Source organism: Leopardus geoffroyi, chromosome B2 (assembly GCF_018350155.1).
Source record: "Leopardus geoffroyi isolate Oge1 chromosome B2, O.geoffroyi_Oge1_pat1.0, whole genome shotgun sequence".
Classification (NCBI taxonomy): Eukaryota; Metazoa; Chordata; class Mammalia; order Carnivora; family Felidae; genus Leopardus; species Leopardus geoffroyi.
Genome location: NC_059332.1, coordinates 132,950,016 through 132,975,606, shown reverse-complemented (window position 1 = coordinate 132,975,606; position 25,591 = coordinate 132,950,016). Strand labels below are relative to the sequence as shown.

General features: G+C 35.6%; 1 protein-coding gene across 4 annotated transcripts in view; it reads right to left on the bottom strand.

Annotated features, from left to right (window-relative positions):
• STXBP5 (syntaxin binding protein 5) overlaps positions 1 to 25,591 on the bottom strand; it is a 173,152-nt gene that overhangs the window by 121,461 nt on the left and 26,100 nt on the right. For all 4 annotated transcript variants that reach the window (XM_045499950.1, XM_045499948.1, XM_045499949.1 and 1 more), the window contains exons 3-4: positions 24,642 to 24,723; positions 20,722 to 20,822 (exon numbers count right to left, since the gene is read on the bottom strand). In XM_045499950.1, coding sequence (XP_045355906.1) covers positions 20,722 to 20,822; positions 24,642 to 24,723 — 183 coding nt within the window. The remainder of the gene's footprint in view (positions 1 to 20,721; positions 20,823 to 24,641; positions 24,724 to 25,591) is intronic.

The window sequence follows — 25,591 nt, the reverse complement described above, 5'->3', positions numbered from 1 at the left end:
TGATTCTGATAATACATAGGCACAAGCTCTGGAATTAGACTGCCTGTACTTAATTTCCAGCTTTGTTACTTATCAAGCATGAGACTTCTGGTAAACCACTTAATCTCCCAGAACCTCAGTTTCTAAGCAGTAAAGGACATCTACCTGACAATGTTCCCCTGAGTCTCCAATAAGACAAAGCATGGTATATGCTTAAAATGGGGTCTGAAGCAGAGAAGTGTTCAATAAATGTTAGCTAATTATCACATGATAGTCTACCAGCTAGAAGTTATAGGCAAATTTTAACTACTTAAGCTACATAAAAGTACCAACAGCAAGCCAGATATAAAATGAACGATGCAATAAACATCATAAAAACAACCACTTCATCTGAAATGTGTTATAAACTAAAACATGAATAGAGCTAAATGTTTTGAAAATTCAACAATAATTTCAAAATAAATAAGCCAAAATAATGATTGGCTCACAAAAAAAAAAAAAATTAGAAATATCTAACTTCCCGTCTTTTCCACTATTATGCAATTCTCCTTTATTCTTCACTCTAGAAAAGCAGTAACTAATGACATTGCTAATACAATGACATGACCCATCTTTGATTTTAATACTAACAAAATTGTTTAAATAATATGCTTAAGAAATTTAAACTTAAGGCCAGAGATTTGTGATGTATTCATACAATATTTTCTGTTCCCATGCAACAGCATACTGTTTCTTAAGTATTTAAAGAAATAAGTATAAATTTAAAGAATAAGAGTAAATAATTAAGAATAAATAAAAAAGAATAAATAAGCCACCTGGGTGGCTCAGTTGGTTAAGCATACAACTTCGGCTCAGATCATGATCTCACAGTTCATGGGTTCCAGCTCCACATTGGGCTCTGTGCTGACAGCTCAGAGCCTGGAGCCTGCTTTGGATTCTCTCTCTCTCGCTCGCTCTCTCTCTCTCTCTCTGCCCCTCCCCTGCTTATGCTCTGTCTCTCTCTCTCAAAAATAATTGTTAAAAAATTTTTTTTAAAAAGGAATAAATTCTTCAATGTTCAGCAAAAAATCTAGAACTTTTCCCTAGATTCACCTTTTCAGTATTAGCTACCATCATAAGTTTTTTCTCAATTATAAAACCAACTGACACTGCTGAAAAATTTTAAGCATCTTTGTTTTCAGAAGTGAAAACTACTACTTAACATTTTAAGAAGGGACTTAATTAAAATGTTCACTTAATGATCTGGCACCAAGGCTTTAATATGGTCCCTAGAATGAGTCTTATATAGAAATAATAGGAGTGTATTTGTACAATGTACCAAATTTAAAAATTACTCTGTACCATAACTACCCTCGTTATTTGACTCATTTGAGAAGGAAGAAAGTCAAGTCGTTTTTATCACAATTAAACTGACAGTTTCTTAATTAGCAAATTTTAACGGCTCTGAATATGTGGGAATAGGAACAGTGAGAAAACTAAAATTCCATGCAACCAAATAAAATACCATGCCACTGATTTAGGGAAAGGCCAACTGGAGCACTTAAAACTATATATACATATTATGTGTGTGTACATATGTACATGTGTGTATGTGTGTATGTACATATAGAGAGAGAAGAGAGAGATTTGTTGTTAATCTTTCTAAGAAAGTGGTCCATGATAGAAATCTACTATTTTTCAGTAAAGTAGTCATGAAACAAATGGCACTGAATAGCTTTCAGACAAACAGATTTCAAATTTAAAGAGTCCAGATCAACAGACACAAAGAAACACTGAAAACAGGAAAGTTTCCTCAATGAACTAAGTATCACTACATTACTATAGTAATGTCCCTCAAGAGATCTTCTCTCTCTCCCTGTATCCCGCCCCTTGTATGGTCTCTCCCAAAACTGACTCTAGGATCTTGTGACTTCCATTGGCCACTGAGACACGGGCAGCTGTGCCACAAGCAGGAATTTGAAAAGCACTTGCACCTGTTTCTTGTGCTTTTAGAACCCAGGTGCTGTATGATGAAGCCCAGTGTAACCTGTTGGGAGAATCTGGCCCAGCCCACAGCCAGCACCAACCACCAGACATGTAAGGCAAGCTAGGTCACCCAACCCAGTAGAGCAGCCAGATAACTGTGGTTGCATAAGTGACTACAGGGAAAGACTGCTTCTGCTAAGCTCAACCCAAGTGCTGACCCACAAAATTATGAGCAAACAAAATGGCTGTTATTTTAGCTTCTCGAGTTTTGGGATGTTTTGATATGCAGCAATAGATAAGTGACCTGTTATTTAGTACAATCCACTCAAATAAAATCTTTTTACTTGAAAAGCTATAAAAACATAGAGGAAAACAAATTCTCCTATTTCTAGAATTAAATTAAAAAGACCCCAGGAAAATTTTAAGAATGCCAACAGTGCATTTATCATGAAGCTCAAACATTACCTTTGACTGAAATTAAATTCCTAACTATTGTTGTTCATACGCTTTTATTATAAAGATTTTTAAAAATTTTTTTTAAATGTTTAACTTTTATTCTGTTTTGAGAGACAGAGAGAGACAGAATGTGAACGGGGGAGGGGCAGAGAGAAAGGGAGACACAGAATCTGAAGCAGGCTCCAGGCTCTGAGCTGTCAGCACAGAACCAGATGCGGGGCTCGAACCCGCAAGATGTTGATTATGACCCGAGCCAAAGTTGGATGCTCAATCAACTGAGCCTTCCAGGAGCCCCAAGTGTTTATTTTACTTTTGAAAGAGAGAGAGGGAGAATATGAGCAGGGGAAGGGCAGAGAGAGACTGGGAGACAGAGGATCTGAAGCAGGCTCTGTACTGACAGCAGAGAGCCCAGTGCAGGACTTGAACTCACAAACGGTGAGATCATGACCTGAGCCGAAGTTGGACGCTTAACAGACTGAGCCACCCAGGCGTCCCAAGATTTTTTTTCAATGTTTATTTCTTTATTTTGAAGGACGGAGAGAACATGCACATGAGCACATGGGGGACAGGCAAAGAGAGGGAGAGAGAGAATCCCAAGCGGTGTCTGTGCTGTCGGCACAGGGGCCGATGCAACACTCTACTTCACAAACCCATGATGAGATCGTGACCTGAGCTGAAATCAAGAGTTGGGCATTTAACTGATTGAGCCACCCAGGCGCCCCTTATTATAAAGATATTTATTTTAAGGTGATATAGATCATAATAGATGACAGTGACTTCAGTTTTTACTGATACCAGGAGAGCAAGTAAACTTTATGTGCTGACATATTAAAGCATAATGTTATAGTGAAGATAACTAAAATGACATAGTTGAGACTCATGTGAAAAACATTAAAACTCAGTAAACAGTAAGGTCAGATATTATGAAGAGTGGTATATTAAATTGAGCCTGAAAATGTACCTTAAAATAAATAATATGGAGCCAAAAAAAAAAGCGTGACTGAAACAAATGTATTCGAGACATAACCGATGTTCAAGTTGAACTCCCTCGGAACGTCACTAAGTAGAGTTGTATTCTAATTCCCTACACAGCACTTAAACACAGATACACTTATTCTATACAAAGTGTTACTAGGAACACAGTAATTTCTGTATATACTTAAGGGACTTAAACAACGTGTAACATATTAAGTGGCAGGAAGTAATACATACATCCTATTCACTATTTAGCTTTAGCAGCAGTCTGTCAAGTGTTATATAGTCAACAAGCACCAAATCTGGAAGATTTAACTATTACCAATCTTAACAGAAGAACACAGTCTAAGTAATGTTGAAATTAATCATCTATAAATAAGTGTATAAACACAAATTTGTATTTAAGCCATAAAGACATATGAACCAATAAGCTCATCTGCATGCCTATATCACCATAAAATCAGCCCAACATGACAGGAAATATGTCATCACTTCTATATTCTCAGCAAATCTTTTACTAAATAAGTACTTAATTCATTAAATAAACAAATTAACTACATAAAATGTGAGAATTTATTATGTTAATAAAATAATCAAATATTCCTGAGTTGCTCCCTCTCTATTCTCATGACTTAGGCCTAATTTAAACCATTATTACTGACTGTTGAATCAATTTCTAGCTGCCTCGAGAGTTATCTTTTCAAAGACAAGAGAAATCATATCATTATCTTACTTAGAAGACTATAACAGCTTCCTATCTTCTACCATAATGCTTCCTAAACAATATTTAGTGACACTTGGTGGTACATGTATCTGGGAAAACGGTGTAGAGTTACAGTGGGGATTTGGTCAACTAGCACTCGGCAGCCTCTTCCACATTCTCCTATATGCCTTCCTGTACCACAGGTGCTAGAAAGCTAAAATTTCTATTTCCCAGACTCTTCCATGGCTAGAGTTATAGATGAGACTAAGTTTCTACAAACTTGAGATTTGCAGGTAGAAGTGAGGCATAGACCATATTTCTGTTGCTGTTTCTGCTGACAAGGATATTCAAGGAAACCTGAATGGCAAGAGGTACTTATGGCAGCAGTGGGGACCAGCCACAGTATTGTCTGTGCTAAGAGGCAGGTGTAGGGCAGTAATTTTTTAACACAACAGTTCTAGAACCCTTCTCAAAGTTTTATAAACTGCTACATCCCTGAAATGAATCCCTTTATGCTTAATGCCTACAATGGTTTCTATTCCTCCACTGAACCCTTATTCATTAACCAAGATATGTACCAATCTGCAATACCCACTTATAATGTATCTTGTTCATATGTTATTCATTTAATGATTTAAAGTTGAATAAAGATTGAGAATATAAATTTCTTCTGTTTCCATAAAAGGACTTTCATGAATAGACCTTTTCTATCTTTCTAAAGTTAACCTCTCTGGACCACACACCTAGCCATGTTTAACAGATGCTGTGCCCTCACATGAAATTTCTTCATGACTGTGCATCTGAAATAATGGAAAGTCCCTTTGCCCTTTGTCAATGTAGGGAATTCCCACCAATCCTACCAATCTGTTCACATGGGCTCTTTGGTAATGCTTTACCTAAAATTCTCAAAACATGGTGATACACTGTTTTGCTGGTTAATCTTTAAAATTTCGTAAGAAAATTTCACTACATATTATGTCACATTTTCTATTACATTATGATTTGCCATTTCATCTCCCTTAGGCAGGTATAACTTCCATGTCTCTACAGAATTTATCACAGTATTTGCATGGACCAGAATCTCAATCAATGTTTATGAAATGAATTAATACACAAGAAAATAAAAAAGAACATATTTGATATTTTTCTTAACTGTACCGGTTAATAGAAGAAAACTTAAGTTTGCATTAATGGATACAGAAATATATTAAAAATAACAGCAGGGTCAGCTGAAAGCAATTTATAAATCTGTTCAAAGGATTTCCTTTCTGGGGCGCCTGGGTGGCTCAGTCGGTTGAGCGTCCGACTTCGGCTCAGGTCACGATCTCGCGGTCCCTGAGTTCGGGCCCCGCGTCGGGCTCTGGGCTGATGGCTCAGAGCCTGGAGCCTGCTTCCGATTCTGTGTCTCCCTCTCTCTCTGCCCCTCCCCTGTTCATGCTCTGTCTCTCTGTCTCAAAAATAAATAAATGTTAAAAAAAAAAAAAAAGGATTTCCTTTCTATTTGCAGTCTCTTATCTTTCTGGATAAACTGTCATGGCCACTTTAGAAAAATCATCATAAATATATCCCAGCAGTACAATGTAACAAATGTTTTTCAAAAAATAAGCTTCAGAGGTTTCTGAAGGTCATTTTATATTTGTATTGATTTACTGTTTTATTTCTTACATTTCAGTTTTTATAAAACTTTTGGAAAGATGTCCAAATAAATGATATTAACCTTTCCTGTAAAATGACACCTTAACATCATCAACGACTATGGAAAAAACTGAGTATCAACTGAATATCAGTAAGTAAAACAATGAACATCAAATAGGAAAACAGTATGTATCAACTACAGAACCAACAACAACATCTGAAAAAACTGTCCCTATTACATGGGGGATTGCTTAAAGTTCTGTTTTTAATGATCTTACCTTGAGGAATGAAAATGCCAGAGTGTTTTACATAACGAATGTTATGATAAACAAAAGCTGCTGATAGTCATCAGCAACTGTTAACTACACCTCTTTTACATTTTTATATTAGACTGTCCTTTGTTGTATGGATAGGTGTACTCTAAATATCTTCCAGTCTACGGCTATGTCTTTTTAATTATTAAAGAAGTTTCTCTCTCTCTCTCTCTCTCTCTCTATTGTATATAGGCAGAATAACACATATACACAAATATGACCTTATTTATACATTTATACAAACTTACTATCTCAAATAATTTTCTAAAGATTTTCTTTTTAAGTAATCTGTATACCCAACATGGGGCTTGAACCTACAATCCCGAGAACAAGAGTCGCATACTCCACTCACTAATAAGTCAGACAGTTGGCCCTTCAAATGATTTTTTAATTAGTTTTATCATGATTGTGTGCCTCTCCTCCAAAATATACTCTCTATAAATCAAATTAATAGACTGGTCAACATATCCTTTCATATTTTTTTCTCAATGTTCATAAAATGCATAAGTCATGAGGAATTTGGGGAGAGGAGGGAGTCGCTATTTTTAAAAAGAATATTGTGCAAATTATTCTGATTTTTGTGTTCTTATCCAGCAGTACCTGGTAGATGGGGTTTGCCTTTTAACTTTATGGTAGATGTGTTATACAGAATCTTTAATCCTTTCCAATACACTTTGTGCTTTTCCATGTATGTTGTTTAAGCACAACCTGCCTGGATCTTACAGATCCTCCTCCCTGTTTTAAGTTTTCTGTGGTCATTTTACATTTAAGTCTTTAACTGGTTTGCAATTTATTTTGTTATGAAGCACTTTTCCCATTTAGATAAGAGTTCTCCCAGTATTTTTTATTTATTGCAACTTTTTAAATTTACTGCATCCTTTTTTATTTGCTGCATCATTTTTTTTGTTTGCAAAGCCGCCTCTGTCATATATCAAAAGTGTGTGTGTGTGTGTGTGTGTGTGTGTGTGTGTGTGTGTCAGTTTGCTCACTGTGTTTTGATCCATTTGTCTTCCCTTTGTTTTTGTTTGTTTGTTTTTTGGGTTTCTTTTTGTTCTTTAATGTTTATTTTTGAGAGAAAGAGAGAGACACACACACACAGAGCACGAGCAGGGGAGTGGCAGAGAGAGAGGGAGACACAGAATCTGAAGTAGGTTCCAGGCTCCGAGCTGTCAGCTCAAAGCCCTATGCGGGGCTGGAACCAGGAACCATGAGATTATGACCTGAGCCGAAGTGGGACACTCAACCGATTGAGCCACCCAGGCGCCCTGGTCTTCCCTTTGTTATTACCAGACCATTTTAATTTCTACAGCTTTCCAATATTTTTTGATATCCAATAAAATAAGACCCACCATCTTATATTTCTTTTTCAAACATGTCTCAGTTACTCTGCGCCTTTTTTTTTTCCCATATAAATTTTAGGATCAGCTTATTAACTTATATGAACAACCCTGTTAATATTTTAATTAGAATAGCACTGAATTTATAAGGTTAATTTGGAAAGAAGTGACATTTTAAAACTTGAATATTCCTTTTTCTGAAGCTCTCCATTTGCCTAAGTCTTCTTTTGATTCCTTCACTAGTTTTAATATTTTCCCCACATAGATCTTATACATTTTTGCTAGTGTTACTTCTAAGAACACTGTAAATTTTGTCATAAAATGTGTGCTTTTTCCCCTTTTTCCTTCCACATACTTTCAAATTTTATGTAATTAAGCTTGAGGTATATCTTTTATAAAAAGTTTAGTAACTGCATTTTTTTAACTGAATCAAAAATTTCAAAATTTTAACAAGTGAATTTAGTATATTTACAATGATTTTGATTACTGATATAGCTGAACTATTTTTTCCATCTTTAGCCATATTTTTTCTATTACTTTCGCTTTTCCTGATCTCCATTTTCATTTCCTTTTTTCTTCCTCTAAAAGTTTAATAGTATGTATTTTGTATCCTTCTAGTAGTTATCCTTACACTAAGACACATTCAACGTCGTTGCTTTCTAACAAGGTCTGAAATAATGATTATTTGGGGAAGAGGAGGAATTTCAGACGATTACTGTATTTTTTGAATTCTTTCACAGTTGACAATGTCAGAATATAATTTTTAAGGTATTTTTAATTCCAGTATGTCAGCAGTTTTTGGAGCATTCATTGGCCCTAACAATCTAAGGATATTTTAGCTAGGGGCAGTAGCTGGGTGGCTCAGTCGCTTAAGCATCCAGCTTTGGTTCAGGTCATGATCTCACAGTTCTTGAGTTCAAGCCTCGTGTTGGGCTCTGCGCTGACAGCTTGGAGCCTGCTTGGGATTCTGTGTCCCTCTCTCTCTGCCCCTCCCTGGCTTGCTGTCTATCTCTCTCTCAAAATAAATAAAAATAAAAAATAAATCAAGATATTTTAGCTCCACAAAATTTCTTTATACTTTTGATCACTACTTTTCTCTCCATTGTTCTGCTTTCTCCTGTCTTCATCACCAAAATCCCTACAATTCTTAGGTTCAAATTTCCATCCTCTGACTTTATCTTATAACCGTCATGCCCTAAAGTGTTTTAATTTTTAAGCAAGTTAAAATAAATAAGTTTTACTTTTAAGTCAAGAGATTAAAAACAAAATAGGAGAGAGAATAGAGATAAAAATAAGTTAGATATCAATAAAAGATAAAAATAAAACAAATCCACAAATGACTACATTTAAAAGACAATTAAATACAAAAGCCTCTGACAAATTATATTTAATACTTATATGATAAAATAGAGAAAGATGATATGAAGAGTATAAAAATTAATATAAGCACACAAGAATACAGTAAGACACAGCCTCTAATCTTAATGAAACTGATGATATTCTGAATCATAAAAAAATTTCAAGAGAAACATAAAGGATCAATAACCACCGATGAAATTGATGTATCTAAGAATTATATACAAAAAAATCCAGTTCTAAAAAGTTTAAGTATACTCTGAAAACATTCTGCAAACATGTAATTCCTCTATTAATTTCTCTATCTGTTCTAGAACAGGAAGAAAGAAAGAAAGAAAGAAAGAAAGAAAGAAAGAAAGAAAGAAAGAAAGAAAGAAAGAGAAAGAAAGAAAGAAAGAAAAAGAAAGAAAGAAAGAAAGAAAGAAAGAAAGAAAGAAAGATAAAGAAAGAAAAGGAGAAAGCCACAAAAGTTACTCAATTCGTTGTATGAAGGAAGTATCTGCCCTGATCCCAAAACTGACAGTTACAGAAAAAAACTTATATTCTAATCTCACTTTTGAAAAGTAAAAGTTCTAAGAAAATATTAAGAACCATATTTAACAATATAATAAAAGAACTATCAGTACTATTCCAAAATTTTCACAAGCATACAAGAATGCTTAGTATTGGGAAATCTATTAATGCCATCCAGAAAAAAAGGAAGGTGAGAAATCACACGACAATCTAAAAAGGGGCTAAAAAGGCATCCAATTAAAATTTAATTTCCATTATTGACAGCCAACTCTTAAAGGAAAAAAGGTTCAATCTTAAACCAACATCCTATGTTATGCTTAATAGTAAAGCCCTAAAGGCAGTATTATTAAAATCATCACTAAGAAAAATATACTTGCTATCAAAAATATCATTGAACACTGTTCTGAGAATTTGTGTTAATACAGTAAGGGAAAAAAAGAAAAATAAAACCTTCATCTTAAAAATCAGTGTCAAACTATTCCAGATGGAAGTCTGCTATACCTCCCAGGCATGCTGGTTCAGTAAAAAGAAAGCTACTGCTCAAAGCTCTTTATTCTCCCATCTCACTCTTTTTACCAAAAAAGAAAAAAAATTTAAAAGCCTTGCTGTGGGCCAAGGACCAAATAGCACTCCAAAGATAATCAAACAACCTAACTAGTTTGGGATCTATTAGTGGAGGAATAAAGATTATACAGAAAGCAAATACTCTCATGTTTTTCTGTTTGAAGACTTTACTTCTTAAACCTATCTCCCAGGTAAGGAACACAGTCTGTGGAGCACCATGCCTTTTACAGAAGAAGAGATTCCCCTGTTTCTGCAAAGACAATGAGTTAACAACCAATCCCCAATTTTTTGAGCATTTACCAGATGTCAGGCATTACAATTCCAGATTACTGCTGGAAACAGAGTAATAATTAAAAAAAAACATATAGTTTACATTCTAATCTATAAGACAATCAAGGAACCAAGGCAATTACAGTAAGCACCGTATGTGCTATTTTAGGGAAAATACATCATACTATGCCATAAAACCGGCACAAAACCCACGCTAGAGAATTTACAGAAAAATCTGTAAAAGAAATGACAAAGACAAGTTAACCACGGAAAGAGAATCTTAAGTGTGTTCTAAGCAGGGAGATCAGCTCATACAAACAGGTAGGAGAGAGGATCATTCGTTAAAAAAAATATTAAAAGTCATGAGGTGCATGGGTGGCTCAGCCAATTGAGTGTCTGACTTCGGCTCAGGTCAGGATTTCATGGTTCTTGAGTTCAAGCCCTGCATCAGGCTCACTGCTGTCAGTGCAGAGCCCACATTAGATCCTCTGTCCCCCCCTCTCTCTGCCCCTCACCCTCTTACTCACGTGTGCACTCTCTACCCCCCTCCCCAAAATAAATAGAACATTAAAAAGTTTTTTAAAAATGAGGTCAAGGAGACTATATTTAATGCATAATGAAAGGGAGAAGCATAGCAAAATGAATTACAGTAATAAGTAGAATCATAGACCTTATAATACCTTTTAGGGGATGCTAAGTATTTAAGTGTATCAACTTCATTTTGAAAGCAGTTAAATATAATGGATATTGGTTATTTATCTACCTAACATCCATTCCTCACTCCACTCCTTCCTAACATTATTCAGATATTCATTAGAGTACCCATGTCTTCCTCAAGATACTCATATACCTTTGGAGGCTGAGTTCCAGAGGTGAGCCAAACCAACCAGTCTAATTCCACTCACTTGCTGCCATTTTAAGTCAGGTAATCCAAAGTTAAAACCAGTTAGATATACTCCATGTGTGACTGGTCAACTTCTTTAGGATCTCAATTACATTTGTAAAAATCCCTTCACAGCATCACTTTGATTAGCATTGGTTGAATAATTAGGAGAAGGTGTATGTATACCAGGGGACAACACCTTGGGGAACCATGTTAGAATCCTGGCTCTAAGTCTGCCCTTTAACCTCTGAAGATTCACATTCCTCCCAAATACAAAAAACATTCATTTGATCCCTACATCTCCAAAGTCTCAACCAATTACATTATCAAGTCCAAAATCCCCTTAAATTATCATCAGCTAAAAAATCCCAAATCTCATCATCTAAATTTGCTGCATACGAGAATCCCAACTGGGATCCATTAGATATAGCTCTTGGGCACAATTACAGTCCATCTGTGGACCTATGAAACTAAAGACACAAATTATCTGTCCCCAATACTCTCAGCATTCAATGGTGGGACAAGCATAGGATAACAGTTACAGAAATTCCTGTTCAAAATTGGGAAAAGAGGAAGTTAAAAAGGAGTCACTGGTCCTTAACAGTTTTGAAATCAAACGTTGGGATTTTCTTAATTAGGTTTCAAGGTCTGGGAATAATCCTCTGTAGCTCTCAGCTCCACCCTCTTAACCATCCTTCCTTTTTCATCCAAGATAGCACTTGCCTGGAGTAGGTAGTTTTATCAGACTGCTTCTGGCTGGCAGCCTCCTTTCATTTTGTACTATCTCTTTCAGGCCAAGCTAGCAATATTCTGCTATACAATTTTCTCAAACTGTGCATCTTAAAGCATTCTAGAGGTTCTCTGGTTTTATTAAAAAGATTTGCAATCTCTTAAAAGAGCTCTTTGTGTGACTAAATACTTGGACCTTTAGTCATTAGATTTTTAGTAAAATGTTGTTCAGCCACACCTGCATGTTTTTTTCTCTATGCCATACTGAGAAATATTTTTTTTTACCAACTGGATCAGGGTAAGAATTTCCTAAATCATCAAATCCTGGTTCCTTTAATAATTCTTTTTTCAATTTATTTTTCTCCTCTTGCATTTTACTATAAAGCAGCAAAAAAAAAAAAAAAAAAAATCAGGTGACACCGTCAACCCTTTCCTTGGAAATCTCATTAGGTAAATATCCAAGTTAATCACTTACACATTACACAGGAGACACTTCTGTTAAGCTTCCCACCACCGCTAAATAACAAGGAACCACTTCATCCAGTTTCCAAAAAGATGTTCCTCTCTCCCTTCTATGTCCTCATTGGCAGTAGTCTCCAAGTCTAGAGCCCTACAGCCTACTCAATGCAATTTAGACTTCTATCACATTGCTCAATTTTTTTCAACCTCTATTCACTGCCCAGTTCCAAAGCAATTTCCACATTTTTAGGTATGTGCTACAGCAGCACCTCACTTCTAGGTACCAAAATCTGTATTAGTTTTTTTTTTTTTTTTTTTTTTTATTGCTGTGTAACAAATTACCACAAAATTGATACCTAAGAAAACACTCATTTATTCTCTGTTTCTATAGGTCAGATGTCCAGGCACTGCATGACTCATAGCCTCTATTCAGACTCAGAAGGCTGAAATCCAAACATCAGCCAGGAGACATTCCTGTGTCCCCTTCTGGAGGTTCTGGGAAGAATCCACTCTGAAGCTCTTAGCAGGTTGCTAGTAGAAATCAGTCTCATGTGGTTGTAGGACACAATATCCCTTGCACTGAATCCCTGTCATGCTCTGAACCCTGTGCCAGGAAGAATCTAGTCCTTTTTAAAGGCTCAGTTAACTAAATCAGGTTTGCTGAGAATAACTGCCCTATCATAAGGTCAATTAATTGGGACCTCAATGACATCTACAAAAAAACCTTCACCTAGAGTTAAGTAGTGTTTGTATAAATAACTAGGAGTTGGTGTGTGGACAGGAGCGAGCAGAAATCTTGGGACCCATTTTAAAATTCTGTCTACCCCACATATATGTTTAGGACAGGAACTGTTGGGTTATGGAATTTGTGAATACTGCAAAACATTTTTCTGAAGTGACTAAAACTTAACAATCCCAGCAGAATATGCAAAGTTCCGATAGTGTCTCATCCAAGCCAACGTTTTAGCCCTTCTGATGGATGTGTAGTGATAATCTGGTTGGTTTTAGTCTGCATTGTCCTGATGACGGACTTCTGTCTTAAAAGAAGTCAGTATATCTTTAAGTTGAAAGACTGAATTAGTTATTCTATCCTAGGTTTTTAACATAAACTTCTAAAATGACATTTATCCACATTATGTCATACTTATTATATGTCTGGGCTCTGATGTAAGCTATTCAAGCATTTTATTCATCTTTCTTATCCCAATACCTAGCACACAGAATGCACCCAATGTTTGCTGAACTGAACATCATTCACCTTCTAAAGTGTATTTTTTTTTCATTTCCAAATTTAAAGCACTGTTCCCACTCTATATTCCTCCTAGGCCAATCAATAATGGCACAGGAGCCAACCCTTTTTAGCAGTCTAAGACATAATTTGTCTAAGCCAGTATTGCATGAATACAGTTAGAGGAATAATATATGTCCCGACTGTACCAATCATTAATCTACCTAGCTTTCTTGCCCTCAACATAAAAAGTAAACTGTTTTCATTCATTATTTTGTCTTTATTATTTTTCACAAGCCTTAGGTCATTTTGCCCATTAAGAGAGATAAATTATTCTTATATTCACCTTTGATTATGTGTCCCCCTCCTTCCATACAATCTTTTTATACCTGAATACATAAGGCCCTTATGTAACTAGACCAGTCTCTTTGGATGTCTCTCCGAACTTCCTTGTCAGAATTTCTTAGTTATGGATAATTTTCTTCTAGGAAGCTATCCAACACTTCCTGACCATTTTTCCTTTTACAGTCTCAAGGTCATCAAATCACAATCATCTTCCCTCTAAATAAACACTGACAGTTTCCTTTTTTCTTTTTAAATTTTGTCTCAGGACATGGTTCTCTAATAATCCCTGAGATGACTCATCAGTTCCACAGAACTCCAAGCAATTCTCTTTCCTGGATTAGAATTAGGTCCAGAATAGCAGACCCTCTGTCAGGCTTCCTAACAGCCTGCATTCGATTCCATTACTGTGTTCTAGTCCTCAATTTCATCACACAAAATCACTCTTATTTCTAATGCTTGTACACTTTTCATTAAGCTACTTAAAAGAGAAATATTTTGCCAATATGACACAATTACTACAAAAACTATAATTCTAGATTTCTAATTTGTTGCAATATTATGATTATTTTTTTTTTCTTATTCAGTATGTGCAGTGAATTAATTCAAAATCTTTGGAAGACCTGTACAGATATTTTAAGGGCTGGTAGCTAGCCAAATATTCTTTTACAGCTATGCCCTGTTCATGTTTATACTGAGCAAATTATAAGCCTCATGAATATGCAAAGCACAAATTTAAGTAATATTTTAATTAAGAGTATAATGGGATAAATCAGTTTTTGTTTCTACAATAATTTATTTTTTGCTACTAAGAAAATCTAATGCTACAGCAGCAGTCACTTCCTGAAGTACCTTACAGGCATCAACTCCTCCACTGAGGTCCGAGTATCTGAATAAATTACTCCATCTCTGAAATATTTTCTTTTCTTAAGGACTTTGGACACTGATGCACCATTGATAATTGTTAGGATGAAATTTTTTATTACTAATGTATTCCATAGAATATTGCATTTTGCTAACCATTAGAATGCATGCATGCTTTTTTTAGTCTCTAAACCAGTACTTGTATCTAATAACAAATGAATAGATATAAATGTGTCAGAATAAAAGAAATATATCTTAAAAGAAATACATTAATTTCAGTATTAAAGACTCAGCTATTCAGGTGTCTAACATATTTATGGAGAAAAATTCTACTCTTTGAAATTTCACTTGGGGAGATTTTTCTTGACCCCAGAGACTAAATAACATTTATGTGAAAGTGTTTTATGAACAACACAGAATTATTAGAGATAATTATTAGAGATATAATAATTAGACAATAGAAGGTTTTAAAGAGGAAATCCCAGATCTATAATTTAGTCTTCAGTCTTAAAATGTTTCATATATTTTTAACTGCTCTAACATGGTTGAGAATACTGGTCATGTTCAAGGCGATAAAAAACTAGCAGAACGGATAGTTGTAGTTGCTTATAAATCCATGAACTCCTCCCAATTAAACTTCCTTAAAATAAATAAATAAACAAACAGAGAAGCTAAATGGAACATACTCTAATTAAAACAAAAAAAACCTACCAGACAGAATTTTACTTGTCAAATTCTCATTTTCCACCAAAGCCAAAGAATCTCTCTGTTACATGTATAAAGCCATGCAGAGCCAATATCATCAGCTCTAATGATTTTCCAATGTCAATTAGTTGTTTCTATAAAGACTGTCTAATAAGTCAAATCTCTGGTACAGCTGATGCAGATACTTCAAGTTACAAAATTATTACTTTAAGTAAATACAATACCTTTAAAAAAAAACAACTATATAGGTGATTTCTAAGGCACTGTTCCAAATGCTTTGTACATATTACTTATTTTATATGTATTAACTTTATAATATGCACCTTGGGACTTTTGTGAGACAATAATTATCCATTTTACAGATCACAAAACTCATACAGTTAATAGGTGACTGAGCTATGCACTAAGATTCTACATAGGCAGTTTGGTCCAAAGTCTAAACTCTTAACCAATATGGTACAATGCTTTTCAATGATAGAGAAAATCGTATCTGAAGCTAAGTAACCACGTATGGTAAGAACTAAACTTGACAATCAGAATACGTAGGTTGCTAACCAAGGAGGAGATTTATAAGTTTATGTTATCCCCCAACTCAAAATCATTTACGGGAATTGAGATACATATTTATTTACTATGAACAAATGTCATTTTAACAGGCCTATCTGGGAAGCTAAGCTCGTCTTAACTTTGACCAAGATCCTAATGGCAAAGCCCAAGTCTGTCTTGTTTACCAAAGCACACTCAGCAGCTAGCATTAAGCTGGCACATAACAGGCATTCTATAATTACCTATAGAATAAATTGGGATAAGAGGAAGTTGTTTTAACATATGAGAGAAAAGAAATGATAAAGAATTACATGGATCAAAGAGGAAAAATTTCTGCAAATCATTAAACCAACACACAAAGCAATAAAGTAACCTGCCCAATTTCATATAGTTAAAACTAAGACTTGAGACTCTCAATTTCTTTTTCTTTTGGTATTTCTTTTGGTATTTTCCTCAATACCAAAAAAGTGAAATTCTATCCAAATACCCACATTACATAGTTGTACAAGATGTGAGTGTACTTAACACTACTGAACCGTACACTCAAAAATGGTTGCGATAATCAATTTTACGTGTATTTTAGCACAATTTCTAAGTCAAAACTGGAAAAATCCATATTATGAAAAAATATAATTTAAATCACTACATATAGTTTCCATTACATTCACAAATTTCTACTACATTAAGAAAATTTACTTACAAAAATAAAACAATATTATGATAAAAAGTTTACATTATTTAACAAATGTAATGAAATGAAATGAAACGTTATTTAAATTAAATAAAAATTTTCATAGTTTTCTACCTTTCCTAGTCTCAAAAGTAAAAACGTAAATGGCATAAAAATGAAATGGAGTAATTTACTATTAAGTTGGCCGAATCCACTGTGAAATAAGGAGAAAACCAACTAGGCGACTCGTTATTGTACTTTGATGTCAAGAATAAAAATAAGCACTCTGGTAGTCATTAAAAATATTCACAAGATTTCCTGCTTTTTAAAATTGTTGGTGATGAGAGTGAAATGAGAGATGGCCATGATACTTATTCCCACAGCCCATGAAATAAGAGTGCAAGAGATGTGTCATTTCCAGGCAGAAACTTTAAGAGCCAACACATGCGTCACCACAGTCTCTTTCTCCCTCCTATAGTGACTGGCAATGTTGTAAAGACCGGCTGTTCCTTAGCCAGGTTCTGGAATAGTGGTAATGAAAAGGAACAGAGTTCCAGCAAACCCACAGAGGATGTATATATAAGCAAAAATAAATTGTTGCTGTATTATGTCATTAAGACTTGAGTCATTAAGATTATAGCATAACCCAGACAGACTATCCTGATGGACACAGATATAAAAACTGAATGTAAAGTAATTAAAAAAAAAAAAAAAAAAAAAGGATAGATTCCTACAAATGTGGGAGATGGAAGGACTAGCAGGGCATGGCAAGATTTTGTCCCTTCCCCTACCTAGAGATAGGTGCTCTAACAGAAGGTTTCCATCCAGGTACAGATTACAGTCCTGAAAGAGAGCTCAGGCTGACGGGCAGCTAAGTCTTGCCACCAAGGGTATGTTCCTAGAGCTGGAGGAAACCTCTACGGTGCCTTCCTCTCCCCATCTGTAGCTAAGTATGGAAGAAAGTGAGACTCCTCCCAATTGCTACCTCTCTCCTTCCCGCCCCTTGAAGAAATCTGAACTTCAGCCTTGAGAGAACATAAGTAGCTTCATCCATGAGACATCAAGCCCATTCCTTAACATTTTAGGTCCAATGGCTGCCATACAAGTCTAGCTATCCTAGAGGATCTCATGCTAAGGGGATATTCAAGGAACAAGTATTGCCCTAATGAAGTCCAAGGGGAAGTTGAACTTTGAACAGGACCAACTAATTTCTGCTGGTCAGGTGGGTAAAGACTATTACAAAACTCAAAACTGGGAACTCTATCAGTTTATTTCATTTGTAACTTTTAGGACCATCGCATACAACTGTGCAGAATATGCCCTGCATAATAGCACCCGACCCAGGAAGGTAGTGGTGGACTCTGTGAGGCTGCATTCACCAAGAAGACAGGCTCCTTTTTTGTACTTCACACAAAGGTGCCTTCTGTTTGTCAAGATTGTGCCTACAGGCACCTTATAGACGAACTCGCCATTCTTTACCCACTTTTACCAGAATTTCTTGGAGACCATCCCTGGAAGCACTATTGAAGAGACTCACTTCATACCTGACCATCATAGGACTGTGACTATTCTGCAACCCGTTGAACTTCAGACCTTTCTGCATGGAGATATACCATAATAACCTACAGTATATGTTTGTGATTTTGGACCACATACTGCTACATTCCTGTGTCCCGGTGAGAAATATGGACAGGCCACTGGCACTGAGGTATCACAGGCATTCTTCTGTTGGAATTCTACATCCTGGTAGCATCAGCATCCTTCCAGTGGGTAGCAGATCACAACACTACATGGACCAAATGAAATCACTGTGATGTGCTAGAGTCCAGTTTCCTAACTTTGACACTCTTGATATTTTGGACCAGATAAACTCTTTGTTATGAGGGACTGACTGCTTTGTCACTGTAAGATATTTGCCAGCATCCCTGGCCTTTATCTACTAGAAGCGAGTAGCACTGCTCACCCCTCCCTCCTCTAACTGTGACAAAACAGGTCTATAGACATTGTCGAATGCCCTGGGGCGGGGGGCGGGTAAAATCACACCAGGAAGACAGCAACTCTGCTAGACCTATACTTCCATTTCCAGCAGGTGCTATGAGACTGACAAGATGTGCACTAGCACTAAGATGTCTATCACTATCTCCACCTGCTTGATGGCATCTGAAGTTGATGTAGGACTCCCCCTGCGATCCAGGTGGCAAGGAGACTAAGGAATTCTGCCTGGCAAGTTGAGGCTGGCCCTATTCCTAGCAGGTAGAAAAGAACTGAACATTAACTGTTTGCTTTTCCTGCCCTATGTCACCCTCCCTCCTTCCATTAACTCCTCCTTCACTTCTGTCCCTCTCCTGGAAGAAGCAGAACCATGATTCCAAGTTACTAAGATGATCTATCTTCCCAAGCAAGATGTAGCCCAACAGCAAATTTTGCTACTGATCCCGGCCAACTCTGGTCTCTGAACACCACACGGTGTAAACAGGTCTTGGTGTTGGCTAAAGAAGTCTGAAGTGCTATATTCTCACCAGCCTTTTTAGCTTGCCTACTTTGGAGGGTCACCGTGGGCAAAAACCCAGACTTACAAATTGACCTATTTATATAACCTGAACAGATCAACATTTATCAAAGCAGGAATGGTCTGATCCTTGGATATGCATTGGGCAGTCTGATGCCTGGCTTTCACAGAAAACAGGGTCTAAAGACACTAACCTCACTGCATTTAGATACTACATAGACCCATATTTCTTAACTTTGGCACATATACATATATATTCACATCTGCTCCTGCTTATGAGTGCGCGCACACACACACACATTTTTATATATACATCGAAAAATGTATCTCATAAGCAATGGGGGGGGCTATATTTTTTACTCTTATTTCATGCCGAAGTAAGTTCTAGATGAATTAAAGATTTAGCACAAAAATGCAACTTTAAGAGCATTATAAGAAAATATGGGAGGGGCTCCTGGGTGGCTCAGTCGGTTAAGCGTCCAACTCTTGATTTTGGCTCATGTCATGATCTCACAGTTCATGGAATTGAGCCCCAAGTTGGCTCTGCACTGACAGCATGGAGCCTGCTTGGGATTCTGTCTCTCCCTTTCCCCCACTCACACGTGTTCTCTCTATTCCTCTCAAACTGAATAAATTTTACAAATTAAAAAAAAATAAAATATGGGAGAATGTCTAGTCAAATTAGGGTGGAAAAGGTCTAATATACAGTAGAATATTACTGGGCCATAAAAAGGAATGAAATCTTGCCACTTGCAACGACATGGATGGATCTAGAAGGTATAATGCTAAGTGAAATAAGTCAGAGAAAGACACATACCATATGATTTCACTTACATGTGAAATTTAAGAAACAAAACAAATGAACAAAAGACCAAAAAACCAGACTCTTAACTATAGAGAACTGATGGTTACCAGAGGGGAGGTGGGTGAGGGAATGGGTAAAGTAAGTGAAAGAGGATTAAGAGTACACTTATGATGAGTGCTGAATAATGTACGTAAGTGTTGAAGCACCATATTGTACACTGAAAACTAACATAACACTGTGTGTTCATTATACTGGAATTAAGAAAGTAAAAAACAAGGTCTTACTAATCATAGCACAAAGCTCACAAGTCATACACGAGATTTCTGTGACCAAACTGTTATATTTCTACGAATTTACCTTACAGATAGACTTGAATAAATGGATGAAGACATATATGTAACATAACATCGCAACACAGCAGAGGAAACGGACAGCACAGAGAAAAGGATATAAATGTCCGTTGATGAAGACTGACTAAATTAGGGTACTTCCATACAATGGAATATCATGCTGTTGTGAAAATAACAAAGGAAGGCTGGCCTGTGTCCAATAGTTAACAATCAGATATATTATTGAGTGAACACAAATTATAGAAGGAATATATAATGCCTTCCCTTTTATGCAAAAAAAAAAAAAAAAAGGAGCTATATACAGAGATTTTTGCCTACATGCACAGACTAAGTATTTCTAGAAGGACACAAAACAAATTTATGTGGTGTCTCTGGAGAGGGAAATGGGTCTGGAAAGGAAGGAAACTTGCTTTTTATTGTATATCCTTTGAAGTTTTTGAATTATTTTTTAGATTGTGCATAAAGTCTATCACAAAAAAATAAAATCAGAGAATAAAATTCAAAGAAAACATTTCAAAATAGAATAACAAATATCTTATATATAGGATAACAAAGAATTCTTACCTTTCTCTGCAAAATTTAAGTGAATGTAATATAGCAGGTCTCTTTTGACGTAAATTCCATAAATGTAAGGTGTCATCAGCCAAGGCACTCACGAGAGCTCCCTTAAAAATAAAATGTAATACATTTTACACAGAATATATTTTGCAAACACTAAAGCTACTAAAGAGCTGCCAAAAAAAATCTTCCCAGACTTCAAAACTTTCTGCCAATAGGTTTAGTTTAGAGAAATATTTGCCTCACCCAAATTCTAAACAGCAGGTGTAAAACGGTGTGTTACATGTATATGTATGTGTAAGAAATGTTTTAACTTCAATAAAGTATAATTTAGTATCTTATACACTACAAGCATACTAGAATCTAGTTGGATATTAAGGTTGATAACTAGCTATATAAAATTAGAGGTCAGACTATTTGGGTGGCTTGACCACTACCGTACATCTTCCTTGGGTAAAAGAAAAATACAATATGAAGGAACCTTCGCATTTTATTTGGCTTAAGTCAAATTCTTCTGAATGTACTATGCCTAGATCCTAATTCTACTACTAGAATGATACAGAAAATAAAGATAGCATTTAGCACACTCCAACTTCAATATTTAAAGGGTTGAACAATCAACCAATTTAGAAAGTTAAAATATCTGATAGTATTAAATCCTGTTAAGCATGGAGAAGAAAATCTCTGGTCCTAGGTGAGAATCACACAGGAAGCTCAGTCTCACCTGTGACCTGACAAACCAGAATTTTCAGAGCAAGGACCTCTGTGTATTTATAAAAATCTTCAGAGGTGATTCTGATGTGTGAACAGGATTAAGCATCTCTGGACTGAGGCTGATTTATTAAGACATGCGCATGTTTTCCTCAAAAGAGTCAGATACTTTTCATCTCTACTGACAGAATAAACTTTAAAAAATGTGATATGAAGAATTTATGTTAATTTCAAAAAGGATTTGCAGTTCTAATCATTTAGGTTATTATGAGAAATTTTAAAATCCCCTTTTTTAACCTAAGAGTTTCTCATTTATCAAAGAGGATTAAAATAGCTCTAAAGGCAAAATTTACATTAAATCATCTCTCCAAGGCCTTTCCCCTTTCGCAATTCTATGGAGGCTACTCTATTGTGTAATTCCTACTGCTACATAACTACCAGTAAGCAGAAATAAAGTCCACATACTCTCCCTTTCACTAGAAAGCATCGTCTTATCTAATATCACTTTGAAGCAGGGATGCCTAGTGGCTCAGCTGGGTGAGTACCCGACTCTTGATTTCAGCTCAGATCATGATCCCAGGGTAGTAGGATCAAGCCCTGTGTCAGATACCACACTGGGTACGGAACTGCTCAGGATTCTCTCTCTCTTTCCCTCTGTTCCTCTCTCCTACTCACGCTTTCTCCCTCTCTCCCTAAAAAAAAAAAAAAAAAAAAAAAAGATAAACAAAAATATATAAAAAATACATCATTTTGAAGCAGTGAAACTCAAAGGATTCAGAGTATCAAAGATCTGTACTCTTCATTCTTATTTCCACCATAGTTTCACAGCATGTCAACTTCTCTCTCATGATGTACACACCGTTTTGAAATCTCAGGAAGAGATGTAGAGCCAGAATGGCAATAACAGCTTGACTACCTCCTCTGATGGCTCCTTTACCTATATATATGGTTTACTAAAAACAAAAGCAAATGCCTGCTCTCAATGATCAGATTTCCATATCTAACCTCATTTAAATATTCATATTTTGAAAAGCATTTTTAAAACAGTAACATCACCTTCAAGTACTCAAAAAGTAACATTCGAGCATGTAAAATAAAAAGTCACATCCAAGAACTCTATGATGACTCCTATTAAAAAAGAACCCTGTAATACAAATGACAACATAAACTAGATTTAGATTTCTAAAATTTAGGTGTATAGGTAATCTGCAATATGTTATTTACATTGGTTCATGTACAGCTTCTTTTTTTAATGTTTATTTATTTTGAGAGAGAGAGAAAGCAAGTGAGCAGGGGAGGGGCAGAGAGAGAGGGAGAGAGAGAATCTCAAGCAGGCTTCGTGCTGTCTGCACAGAGCCTGACACAGGTCTCAAACTCACAGTGAGATCATGACCTGAGCCGAAATTAAGACACTAAACTGAGCCACCCAGGTGCCCTGGTTCATGTACAGCCTTAAGAAATAATCTTAACACAAGTATAAAGATGGAGAACAGGTTAATGGTTGCCAGGGATTAGGGACTGAGAGCAGGAAGGGGCACAATTATAAAAGGGTAGCCTTAGGGAATTTCTTTATGATGATGAAACTGATCTGTATCTTGTTCAAGGTGGTCATTACACAAATCTATATGTGTCATAAAACTGCACAGAACCACACACACACACATACACACACACACACACACACACACACACACACACACGAGTGCATGTAGAAACCTGGTGGTGAAATCTAAATAAGGTCTATAGTCTAGCTAATAGTAGTATATGGACGTTATTTTGCTGGTTTGAGATCTTACTATTGTTACGTATAATGTTACTATTGGGGGAAGCTGGGTGGAGTACACACAGGACCTCTTTATTTTGAAACTAACTGCTAATAGAATTATTTCATAACAAAAGTGTTTTAAAAACAGGAAACTAATCTTGAGTCCTCCTAACAGGGTTCCACAACTTTCTATATTATGATTTCTTTTGTACTTTAACATTTTACAATACCTATTACACAATTCTACACAGAACACTGAAGTTTTTAAATTACACTTCTGACCCTGAAAAGCCTAAACAATTGCATATTAATATTCTGATATAAATAAAAACATTTTACATAAGGTTAGAGGTATCAAGTATTGTTTTTTTTCCACTCATATATATTTAAGAATTTATTCCACGGAACCTAAGGACTTGAGGGCAAAAAGAACGTCCACAGACTATCACCACATCTGAAGATAGAAGAGACTTTTCTTGAGTAATTTCTTATGACCAGCTTTTCCTGCCCATCACTGCATACAATAAACATCATTCTCAGTGTTGCTCATATTTTTAATTTTTTAACTTTTTATTATTCTTTTTTAAATTCCAGTTAGTTAACATACAGTGTTATATTAGTTTTAGGTGTACAACATAGTGAGTCAACACTCCCATACCTCACCTGGTGCTCATCAGGACAAGTGCGCTCCTTAATGCCCATCACCTATCCCCCATCCCTACACACCCTTCTCCCCTCTGATAACCATCACTTTGTTCTCTATAATTAAGAGTCTGTTTCTTGATTTGTCTCTTTCTATTCCTTTTGCTCATTTGTTTCTTAAATTCCATATATGAGTGAAATCATATGTTATTTCTCTTTCTCTGACTTATTTCACTTAGCATTATACTCTCCAGCTCCATGTCATGGCAAAAACTTTTTTTAAAACCTGCAAGCATGCTGTCTACACTGCTGATAAAATAGTATTTGTTTCCTGAGCTCCTTCCTAACTTTATACTCCATCAAAAAGAAAGGCATCATCAATTACTTGAACCAGTAAGTGACAAAACAAGAATTTTGGACAATAACCAGTTTCTAATGGATTTTCGTTTCCTGGTTATATTTCAAACAATTTATTAGAGAAATACATTTTGTCGTTCATAATAAACTCAATCTCTAAAAACAGTTTTTTAATACAGATTTTAACATTACATAACTTTCAATATCCATGAAATAAAACTTAAATGTAGCATCTTATTCCATTCTATTTGCAACACTGTCTTGAGAAACATCTTACATTATTTATGTAACTTCCCATGATGATGCCATAAAGTGAACTGCTATTAGCTCTGATCTTTAAGAAATTCACTTTTGTACAAATATTTAAATATGAATGCATGCAAGAAATCTGAAAGACCAGATGTGCCCTTATTTCATATATAAGTAGGACAGATTAAAGCAATTCACTAACCTCATTAATCAGGAACTGAAGCTGGATTACTGCAGCTCCACTGTCATGTTGACAATAACATTCTACTCCTGGACGACCAAAGCTGTGATTAATTTCATTAAGGAGTCTATGGTATGCGTGGGCTTTTTACAGCAATTGCTAAGTTATATAATAGACCAACATTCCAATGACCTGATATTCAATTCAGGCTTTTTACTGAGATTGAGATTCAGAGTTACATTTATTACACATCAATCAAATCAGCTAGCTTCTGCTCATAATCAGAAGTCTCAGAGATTATAGGTCTAGAAGAAATAAGTAGCTGTTCTTTCTAGAAAACAAAAGAACTATCAAAAACAACAATATACAGAACACAAAATATATTTAATACACTTTACTCTGGCTCAGGTATTTTTTTTTCTTTCCCTTAAAATAAAAAGAAAAAAGATAGTTGATCTGCAGAACATCCAATTTTGCCCAAGACAGCAAACAAACCTGAAAAGCAGAGACATGTCATTTTAGAATAATGCTTTTGGAGCCAATCTTTTTAGTGGCATTGTTCACACCTATAGTGTTATTTTTCAATAGTGTAAGTTAATATAACCACGTAACTATGTTTGCAATTGTGGCATGTTATATTACCAATGAACATATCAATCTTTTACAACAGGCTTGAATACAAAATATGCAAACTTCTATTAATTTCCCCATGATAATAAAAATAAACACACATTTTCTGTGTCAGGCATTATACTAAACATGTCATATATATTAACTCATTTAATCCTCATAATCTATGAAGAATATATAGTTTCTCCCCTATGAACAATAAGAAACTGAAGCACAGAGGAATCAAGTAACTTTTAAGTCACACGACTAGAAAGCAGCAGAGGAGCGATCTGAATAAGCATTCTGGCTCCCGAGTCTATACTCTTAATACTAAGGTATGCTAACAACAAAACAAAAAATCC